General features: G+C 38.2%; 1 protein-coding gene across 1 annotated transcript in view; it reads left to right on the top strand.

Moving 5' to 3' along the window:
* CKMT2 (creatine kinase, mitochondrial 2) overlaps positions 1-7,656 on the top strand; it is a 36,119-nt gene extending 28,463 nt beyond the window's left edge. Inside the window, exons 8-10 of the mRNA XM_012505477.2 lie at positions 504-638; positions 4,768-4,893; positions 7,397-7,656. Of these exons, the coding sequence (XP_012360931.2) occupies positions 504-638; positions 4,768-4,893; positions 7,397-7,516 (381 nt within the window). The 3' untranslated portion in view covers positions 7,517-7,656. The remainder of the gene's footprint in view (positions 1-503; positions 639-4,767; positions 4,894-7,396) is intronic.
* Positions 7,657-11,216: the final 3,560 nt, after the last annotated feature.

Consider the following 11,216-nt stretch of genomic DNA (forward strand, 5'->3'; position numbering starts at 1 on the left):
TGGCCTGTTAGGAACTGGGCTGCACAGCAGGAGGTGAGTGGTGGGTAAGCCAGCATTACTACCTGAGCTCTGCCTTCTGTCAGATCAGCAGAGGCATGAGATTCTCATAGAAGCACAAACCCTATTGTGAACTGTGCATGTGAGGGATCTAGGTTGCATGCTCCTTATGAGAAGCTAATGCCTGGTGATCTGAGGTGGAACAACAGTTTCATCCCAAAACATTCCCTCCCTACGATCCATGGAAAAATTCTTTCAAGACACCAGTCCCTGATGCCAAAAATGGTTGGGAACCACTGCTTTTTACATGGTTCATTTAACTTAATCAGGCCATTTTAATAGTCTGGTAGCAGAGGTATTATTTTCTCTTAAAGGAGTACTATAAATTTACCTTAATTTCATTCATGCCAGAGGAGGGCACACATCTCTCCCTGGTGTTAGGGATGTGCTGAATGAATGGATGTTGGAAAAATGCTGTCATTTGTTCACTGTGGTTCTGCTTGTAGGTAGAACGGTTAATCCAAGAACGAGGCTGGGAGTTCATGTGGAATGAGCGCCTAGGATACATTTTGACCTGTCCTTCGAACCTTGGAACAGGACTACGAGCTGGTGTCCACGTTAGGATCCCAAAGCTCAGCAAGGTACTGTTATGTGCCCAGTGGCCCTGATGGGCCAGGATCAGCTCAGATGCGACTGCTTTGTGGAGGGAGAAAACATCACTGCCCATTCCTTAACCCTTACTTTCTCTATCTACAATATAAAAATAAGAAAAAAATTAAGTTTGCCTCAAAAGACATTTGTATTATTAGAATAAAAGGTTAAGGGGCTGTAAGAAAAAGATGGTAGCTTCAAGAATAAGGCCTTTACATTTTTCCTCATGTAACAAATCGGGATAGGTAGGCTCTGCTCTCTCTGGTTCTTTCTATCTCCTTTCTCTGTCTCTCCTAGTTCAAGCAGTTCTCAAACTTGAGCATGCATGAAATCACCTGAAGGACTTGGTAAAACACAAGTTGCTAGGCCCCAGCTGCAGAATTCGCATTTCTAACAAGTTTCCAGTTGATGCCGGGGTTGTTGGTCAAGGGACTACACTTGGAGGAACACTGTCTTACAGCACTCTTCTTAGAGACCTACAAAGAGACTGCCACACAATAATAGTGAGAGACTTTAACACCCCACTGTCAATATTAGATCAACGAGACAGAAAATTATCAGCATCACATCACACTTATTATAAAATCGACCCCATAATTGGAAGTAAAACACTCCTCAGCAAATGCAAAAGAACGGATATCATAACAGTATCTCAGACCACAGTGCAATCAAATTAGAACTCAAGATTAAGAAACTCACTCAAAACTGTACAACTACATGGAAATTGAACAACCTGCTCCTGAATGACTACTGGGTAAATAATGAAATAAAGGCAGAAATAAATAAGTTCTTTGAAACCAATGAGAACAAAGGACACAATGTACCAGAATCTCTGGGACACAGCTAAAGCAGTGTTTAGAGGGAAATTTATAGCACCAAATGCCCAAAGGAGAAAGCAGGAAAGATCTAAAATCGACACCCTAACATCACAATTAAAAGAGCTAGAGAAGTGAGAGCAAACAAATTCAAAAGCTAGCAGAAGACAAGAAATAGTAACTAAGAGCAGAACTGAAGAAGATAGATAGAGACACAAAGACACAAAAAACCCTTCAAAAAATCAGTGAATCCAGGAGCTAGTTTTTTGAAAAGACTAACAAAATAGACTGCTAGTCAGACTAAAAAGAGAGAAGAATCAAATAGACACAATAAAAAGTGATAAAGGGGCTATCACCACTGATCGTACAGAAATACAAACTACCATCAGAGAATACTATAAACACCTCTGTGCAAATATACTAGAAAATCTAGAAGAAATGGATAAATTCCTGGACACATACACCCTCCCAAGACTAAACCAGAAAGAAGTCAAATCTCTGAATAGACCAAAAACAAGTTCTGAAATTGAGGCAGTAATTAATAGCCTACCAACCAAAAAAAGTCCAGGACCAGACGGATTCACAGCTGAATTCTACCAGAGGTACAAAAAGGAGCTGGTACCATTCCAAACAATAGAAAAAGAGGGACTCCTTCCCAACGCATTGTATGAGGCCAGCATCATCCTGATACCAAAACCTGGCAGAGATACCATAAAAAAAGAAAAATTTCAGGGCAATATCTCTGATGAACACTGATGTGAAAATCCTCAATAAAATACTGGCAAACCAAATCCAGCAGCACATCAAAAAGCTTATCCACCACAATCAACTCAGCTTCATCTCTGAGATGCAAGGCTGGTTCAACATACGCAAATCAATAAACGTAAACCATAACATAAACAGAACCAATGACAAAAACCACATGATTATCTCAATAGATGCAGAAAAGGCCTTTGACAAAATTAAACAACCCTTCATGCTAAAAACTGTCTATAAATTAGGTATTGATGGGACATATCTCAAAATAATAAGAGCTATCTATGACAAACCCACAGCCAATATCATACTGAATGGGCAAAAACTGGAAACATTCCCTTTGAAAACTGGCACAAGACAGGGATGCCCTCTCTCACCACTGCTATTCAACATAGTGTTGGAAGTGCTGGCCAGGGCAATTAGGCAAGAGAAAGAAATAAAGGGTATTCAAACAGGAAGAGAGGAAATCAAGTTGTCTCTGTTTCCAGATGACATGATTGTATATTTAGAAAACCCCATCATCTCAGCCCAAAATCTCCTTAAGCTGATAAGCAACTTCAGCAAAGTCTCAGGATACAAAATCAATCTGCAAAAATCACAAGCATTCCTATATGCCAATAATAGACAAACAGAGCCAAATCATGAATGAACTCCCATTCACAGTTGCTTCAAAGAGAATAAAATACCTAGGAATACAACTTACAAGGGATGTGAAGGACCTCTTCAAGGAGAACTACAAACCACTACTCAGAAATAAGAGACAAACAAATGGAAAAACGTTCCATGCTCATGGATAGGAAGAATCAATTATAGTGAAAATGGCCATACTGCCCAAAGTAATTTATAGATTCAATGCTATCCCCATCAAGCTACCATTGACTTCACAGAATTAGAAAAAAACTACTTTAAATTTCATATGGAACCAAAAAGGAGCCTGTAGAGCCAAGTCAATCCTAAGCAAAAAGAACAAAGCTGGAGGAATCATGCTATCTGACTTCAAACTATACTACAAGGCTACAGTAACTAAAACAGCATGGTACTTGTACCAAAACAGATATATAGACCAATGGAACACAATAGAGGCCTCAGAAATAACACCACACATCTACAACCATGTGATCTTTGAAAAACCTGGCAAAAACTAGAAATGGGGAAAGGATTCCGTTTAATAAATGGTGTTGGGAAAACTGGCTAGCTATATGCAGAAAACTGAAACTGGACCCTTCCTTACACTTCATACAAAAAGTAACTCAAGATGGATTAAAGACTTAAACATAAGATCTAAAAACCATAAAAACCCTAGAAGAAAACCTAGGCAATACCATTCAGGACATAGGCATGGGGAAAGACTTCATGACTAAAACACCAAAAGCAATGGCAACAAAAGCCAGAATTGGCAAATGGGATCTAATTAAAGAGCTTCTGCACAGCAAAATAAATTATCAGAGTGAACAGGCAACCTACAGAATGGGAGAAAACTTTTGCAATCTATCCATCTGACAAAGGGCTAATATCCAGAATCTACAAGGAACTTAAACAAATTTACAAGAAAAAAACAACCCCATCAAAAAGTGGGCAAAGGATATGACCAGACACTTCTCAAAAGAAGACATTTATGTGGCCAACAAACAAACAAAAGCTCTTCATCACTGGTCATTAGATAAATGCAAATTAAAACCACACTGAGATACCATCTCACGGCCAGTTAGAATGGTGATCATTAAAAAGTCAGGAAACAGATGCTGGAGAGGATGTGGAGAACTAGGAATGCTTTGACACTGTTGATGGGAGTGTAAATTAGTTCAACCATTGTAGAAGACAGTGTGGCGATTCCTCAGGGATCTAGAACCAGAAACACCATTTGACCCAGCAATCCCATTACTGGGTATATACCCAAAGGATTATGAATTATTCTATAAAGACACATGCGCACATGTGTTTACTGAGTCACTGTTCACAATAGGAGAGACTTGGAACCAACCCAAATGCCCATGATAGACTGGATAAAGAAAATGTGGCACACATACACCATGGAATACTATGCAGCCATAAAAAAGGATGAGTTCATATCCTTTGCAGGGACATGGATGAAGCTGGAAACCATCATTCTCAGCAAACTAACACAAGAACAGAAAACCAAACACTGTGTGTTCTCACTCATAAGTGGGAGTTGAACAATGAGAACACATGGACACAGGGAGGGAAACATCACACACTGGGGCCTGTCTGGGGGTGGGGGTTTGGGGAAGGGATAGCATTGGAGAAATACCTAATGTTGATGATGGGTTGATGGGTGCAGCAAACCACCATGGCACGTGTATACCTATTTAACAAACCTGCACGTTCTGCACATGTATCCCAGAACTTAAGGTATATGTATGTATATGTATATTATATGCCTTATTTAATATATATTAAATATATTATATCTATTATAAATATATATAAACTGTTATCTCTCACTATATGTCATTTGTCAGTAAATGCACCAATGATTATGAATCAATTTTGCCTCTTAGCACATTTAAGTATTATCCCTTTGTCCTAGGACCCACGCTTTTCTAAGATCCTGGAAAACCTAAGACTCCAGAAGCGTGGCACTGGTGGTGTGGACACTGCCGCGGTCGCAGATGTGTATGACATTTCCAACATAGATAGAATTGGTCGATCAGAGGTAACGTCTCTCTCACTTTCCTAACATGAACTAACAAAATCAGCCTAAGAGAGAATAGAGAAAAGCAAACAGCCTAACCATTTTCACAAAATTCGAGACCTCCTCTTTGCCCATCAAGTCCTGAGTTATGCTAGCTTTTCATTCTGTAACATTATTCTTCCATGGGAAATAACTGCATAAAGGGAAACATAATGTGAGCTGAGAATTTATAGGCAAAGTATAGGAATTCACAGTGGGACTGTTGTCACCGGCCTGCCATGAGAGCTATTCCAACAATCCGCAGTGAGCAGGAGCTCTGTTATGCTAAAGGACTGCAGTTTTTTTTATTACTGTAAAGTCAGAACATCTATGCTATCCCTCTGAGGGTGGCAAAATAGTGGAATTTTCTCTTGGTTCTGAATTTTCTTTGGTGAAGGCTACAAATGATCATCTTCACTTTGGTGTTCTTAGATACTCGATGGTTTCTAAACTTTTATTTCTTAGGCTAAAGATAGCAAATACGTTATGTGCTAGGTTTAGAAAAGTTTGTGCTTATAAAATCCTTAGGATTCTGTGATGAATATGTAGGATGAAAAGGATTCATAGACTTTGTGTGGCCTGAAACAATGAAAGAGGCAAAAAGATCACATGTAAGGAACATGCAGCTGAATGCTAAGCAAATACTGATCATGGTAAGTTATACCAGCTTATCTGGATGTGGTCTCATTGGACATATTATGCCCATCATTAATTTTAAAGCCTCTTCTTGTAACAAAACCCTTAATAATTCAGTGACTGGTTATTAAATCTGTGAATTATCAAAGTTCTCTCTTCTTCCTTACCAGTTTTTGAATATTTCACTGCCTATTGATATCCCTACCAATAAGTACACTGAGGAAAAGGAAAGGAAGAAACACTCAAAACAATTAGATCAGCCAGTGTGCTATCAGCTCTGGTAAAGTACTTGAGGGACACACAACTGTAATACCACAACTTCTGAAATTTACTGAATAATGTGTGGTGTAGTGAATAAAGAAAATCTGGGCGTCTATCCCTGTTGATTCTAATATTAACTAGATATTTATTCTGGAAAACAATGTAGTTAATGCTTAAAAAATGTTAAGTCTAACTATATTAGGCAGTCACTATAAAAGTGAGGAAAATGCCAAAAAATAATTTAAAAACACCATTTATTTAACCCAACAACCCTGATAACCATTGTGAACATTATTCTAAATGGCCCTTCATTCTTTTTAAAAACTACTCAAAAAACTTTAAAAAATTGTTATAATACATGTTTAGTAGTATAACCAAATACTGGTTATAATTTTTTCCAATCCATTATATCATGAACATTTTCCCACAATATTATTCTTCAAAAACATGATTTTTAATCACAGTAAAGATAATCCATTATCTATTTAATGTTTTCCTGATTTTATGTTTGATCATCTCTATACATAATTCTAATCACAACTCTGGTTATTTAGTTAGGATATACTTCTAGGAAAGGAATTCATGGGTTAAAACCAGGGTTCCCTATTTATGACCAAGTTTTCTACCAGATTTATACCAAGATAGAGTTCTACTGGCAGTGAGTGAGAGACCTATCTCACCATACTCTCACCAATACTGGAAGGGATCAAATGAAAATATGTGTTTGAATTAGTAGTGACTAACATTCTGATTCAACCCTCTCTTGGGGCCTAAGTTTCCTTATGCATATAAAGAGATAGGGAGGCAGCTGGAGTATGTGATGCCTAAGAGCTAACATTCAATGGTCCCTTCCATCCTTGCTGCTCATTCTTGAGTTGTATAATGTATGTCTGGAATTAACTAATATCTCCCTTAATTTGGGTTTCCTTGGGAGCAGTGCAAGTCATCTGCTTAGGAGGTGATCCTAGGGGAAAAAAAATTAAGTAGATGTGCTCCGGTTTAAGGAAAACAAATATTTGGAAACCAAAGTTCTATACAGAGTTTTTTAAGAACAGGAATTTTAGAAGGTATATCTTAATTTGCAAAACTTCATTTCATTAATAAGCTTGCCCAGCATAGTACAAACATGATTTAGTTGCCAAACATTTGACATTAATTTTTCAGGAAGACACCCACTGCATTAATGATGATATCTGAACTATATTAGCATATCCAGTGCTCAGATAGATTAGTGGCAGGTCAGAATTCAGATCCAGGCCAAAGAATAACACAAGGGTGTCACTGTAGCCTTACTTCTAGACAAACTCTGATATTTTATAGCAGACACTGGTAGGAAAAAATGTTTGAGATGCAAACTAATGGTTTTCATATAGTAAAAAAGCTTTCACATACAAAGTAGTATCCCCATCTTAACTATGGAAAGATTGAGAGAAACCCTTATATCTCTGCCTTCCATCTCTGAGAAGGAAGGAATTGTGAAGTTCATCTAAGAGGCAAGTTCTCATTTATCACAGTGCTGTTCCTGTTAATCAATGCCCTGCAGATGTCTTCTATTCAAATTAATCATTCATCTTCTTCACTGTCAAAGGTTGAGCTTGTTCAGATAGTCATCGATGGAGTCAATTACCTTGTGGATTGTGAAAAGAAGTTGGAGAGAGGCCAAGATATTAAGGTGCCACCCCCTCTGCCTCAGTTTGGCAAAAAGTGAACTTTCCCTTTCCCAATTTATAAATAATCTGTCTGCTGGTACGACAGACATAAATCTCTACTCTGAGAGTTTTTGTACACTTGGAAAAATATAAAATTGTAGATCCTGCCTATCTTTACAATAAAACTCTCCTTAATATATCTTTGCTTTGTTTCTCTGATTTTTAAAATAATACTAAGAAGGGCAAACACATCCAATTACAAGTAAGAAGCAAAATATTTTAAGACAATAAAACTAATATTTATAAGTTTTGATTTTGCCACAACTTACACACACCTCTAAATAACCCTTTAGCTATCTAGATGTTAGTCAACCCTTTTGGAAATCTCTTATGGACCCCATTGGAAAGTGAGAAATTAATATAATAAACAATTTTCTGGCAAATGAAGCAAGAGGAGACTTACCTATTGAAAGTATGGAAATAAAGACTATACAAAGAGAGGCTACTTATTTATTCAGACTTTGCTATCACAAGGGTGTCAGCTATCATCACTTGTATTTGGCAGAGACTCAAAGGCAGACATGAGAAATCTTCATGGTGAAAGAAAGGGGAGGCCAGGTATGCTGTGATTGGGGTTGCAGGCATGGGGAAGTTGGAGACAGGCTACCTAGAAGCGGGGTATGCTATGTGATTATTTTGGGAAGCATATTTGGTTTTATCTGATTGGTCCTGAGTTTGAGGCAGAGGCAAAAATTAGGGAAGCCAGCAGTCACTGACCAAGTCCTGACCATCCTTTACTGATTGTTACAGAGGTTAGGGTTTGGCCTCCTAGAATGGTTGCTTTAGAGGTTGTGGGTGAGAGTTCTGTTGTCCTGTGGTCTAGCCATTGTCTCTGTATACTCAGTCTCTCAAAAACAATTCAAAATTTGATGTCTGAAATACTGAAAATGTTTTTAGCATAATCTGAAAGCAGAATTCTTCCTTCAGCATGCAGATTGTTACCTTGAATCTTGTTATTTTCTGTCTATCCTGTGATGTCTATAGCCTGAAGGAACACGATAGAGTAGGTGGGAGCAATTAATTGTGTAACAAGTTAGGAAACAGCTCCACACACAAAAGATAAATACTTTTTAATAGAAATGAGATCAAGTTATGCACCCTATAGTAAGTGAGCACTGCAGGTGCTACAGTTAAACTGGTGCTTTAGTGTATGCATTTGTATTCCCTCCTGCTATATTGAAAAAAAGTATAAGAAGATTACAATTATGCTGGTGCTAATATGCACTACTCTAACTGGTATACGGTAGAAATTCAGAAAGAGGAAACCATACCAATACAATTTGGAACATCATGCTCAGTACCCCAAATGGTAGAGGGTGAAGGGCTGTTCCTCCAACCAACACCTGAAGGAAAAAGGGAGGATCACAACCTCAGGCAGTGGTTGATATTCTTGGGTTGGGGAAAGGGTAGAGAAGGCTGGTGTCATGGTAGGCACACTGACTCTATAGCCGCATTGCTGGGGTACAAGTCCCAATTCTCCAATTATATGACATTGAGTTACTTAATCTCTAGGTTCCTCAGTTTCCTCTAGATAAAATGAGAACAATGATTATACCTATTGCATTGGGTTGTCGGGAGGATGAAATTAATTAGTATATGAAAGTTTACTTACCAGTGTTCAATGCATAGTATTATGTAGGCATTTGCTAAATAAATAAATCAGTATTATAATCATATAATGATCCATCTATGAATATGCCTTAACACTATCTTTTAGGGCAAGGCAACAGGACTCACGGTCCCTCTTCTGAAAGACCTTATGAGCTAAGTGGTAAATGGAAGCAAATTCACATTGCTAAATAAGCATTATGCTCATAAGCATAAGTGGGCTGAAGAGACTAGACAGATGTATATACCAACATTTCATTTAAGAAAAGGTGAAAAAAACAAGTATTGTCATAAAGTATAGGGCTGCTGACATACTAAGTCTTGTAATCTATACCACAACATCTAAAGCAACAGCAACATCAACAAGAATTAACTAAATATGTAAGGGACAGAGAATTCCAGATAACATCTCTCCTTTTTTGTGCTGCATTTTTATCTAATTTATTTCTCACCCCTATCCATTAGTTTTTAATTCATCAATAACCTCAGTGACGTTCACTTTCAATACTGGCTTGCTCACAGACTGCTAGTACTTCATCTTTAAATTATCTACATTTCAAACTCTTCATTTGTTGGGCTGTTTGACCTCTGGTATATTACCAGGAATGTACTTGTGTGACTTTACTCTTTAGAAACAATATTCATAACCAAAGACAGTCATTTAAACCAAGTCTACAATCGATTCCTCAACACTCGATCTGGCACCTCACTTTTCTTCAAAATCCTCCATATTCATCAACTATCTTTTCCTGACAGCTCTTCAACCAATTTTCAGATTATGTAATAGCACTTAAATAGGATACAAGAATATGCTTTCTCCTCAAGCACTGACAAGCATTTGAGTGATCTCATCCTGTTTGCAGAAGTTGTGATAAGTTTTAATTTTGCCACAAGAAACAAGCACGCTGGCAATATTACAGTCAAAATAAGACCTTTTATAAGATGAGTCCATTGGAAGAGATAAAGGGACTTTTAATTATTAATTAAAATGCTAATTGAATACCATATCTTCCAGTCAAGGGAGTCATATAGCATACAAATAGTTCCTGTTTACTAAGGTCTAGTTCAGTCAGTATTCATCAGTCATATGAACAGAGCATGGTTCTGAGTCACGGGACTTTTACAATTTGCTGCATTCCTTACATCAGAGGCAGATGCAATGAGAAAGCTTTGATGGCTGAAAAATCATTCTGGCTCTCTTCTACAGGGGAAGAGAAACAGGGTTGTTCTTGACTTCTGAGCTTCCACAGTAAGTCTGCTTATGGAGACTGAGCTACTCTCCCCTCAGGCCAAACATCATAAAAGAGCATGTCTGAATGTTCTGAAAGAAGCAAAAATAATTTTTTTTTTTTTCCTTGAGACAAAGTCTCACTCTGTCACCCAGGCTGATGAAGTGGCACAATCATGGCTCAAACTCCCAAGCTCCAGCGATCCTCCCACCTCAGCCTCCTGAGTAGCTGTGATGACAGGCGCACATCACCATGCCCAGCTAATTTTTAATTTTTTGGTAGAGACAGGGTCTTACTATGTTGCCCAGGCAGGTCTTGAACTCTTGGACACAAGCAATCCTCCTGCCTTGGCCTCCCAAAGTGCTGGCATAACAGGCATGAGCCACTGTGCCCAGCCCAAAAAGAAGTTGTTTTGAGGTCAAAAAATTTGCATGAAATTCAGGCTCAACCACTAACCAGCTACATGACCAAAGGTAAATTATTTAACTCAATAGTCTTGGTTTCATTTGTAAAATGGAGAGAATTTCTGCTTTATAAAGTTTTTATGATGATTAAATAAGGCAGTGACTTACTTTTTTTTTTCTCCTTTTATTGTAACCTATGGGAAGAAATATATTTTACATTAGAACCCAGTACACAAACAGGCAGGCTGCAGGCTCTGGAAGACAGCCAGAAAACTGTGAGTGCCCAAGGTGTGAAACTGTGAAAGGGGGGATCATTTGTCCCCAAACACACATCTTCACTGGGGAACCTGAAGGTCCAGATCACAGGAGAAGAATTTGACCTTGCCTGGGAGCTGAGACAAATTTAGAGAGCTGAGCCAAATACAGGGGTAGGGGAAGCAACAGGAAAAGCCCTGTGG

Source organism: Nomascus leucogenys, chromosome 2, assembly GCF_006542625.1.
Source record: "Nomascus leucogenys isolate Asia chromosome 2, Asia_NLE_v1, whole genome shotgun sequence".
NCBI lineage: Eukaryota > Metazoa > Chordata > Mammalia > Primates > Hylobatidae > Nomascus > Nomascus leucogenys.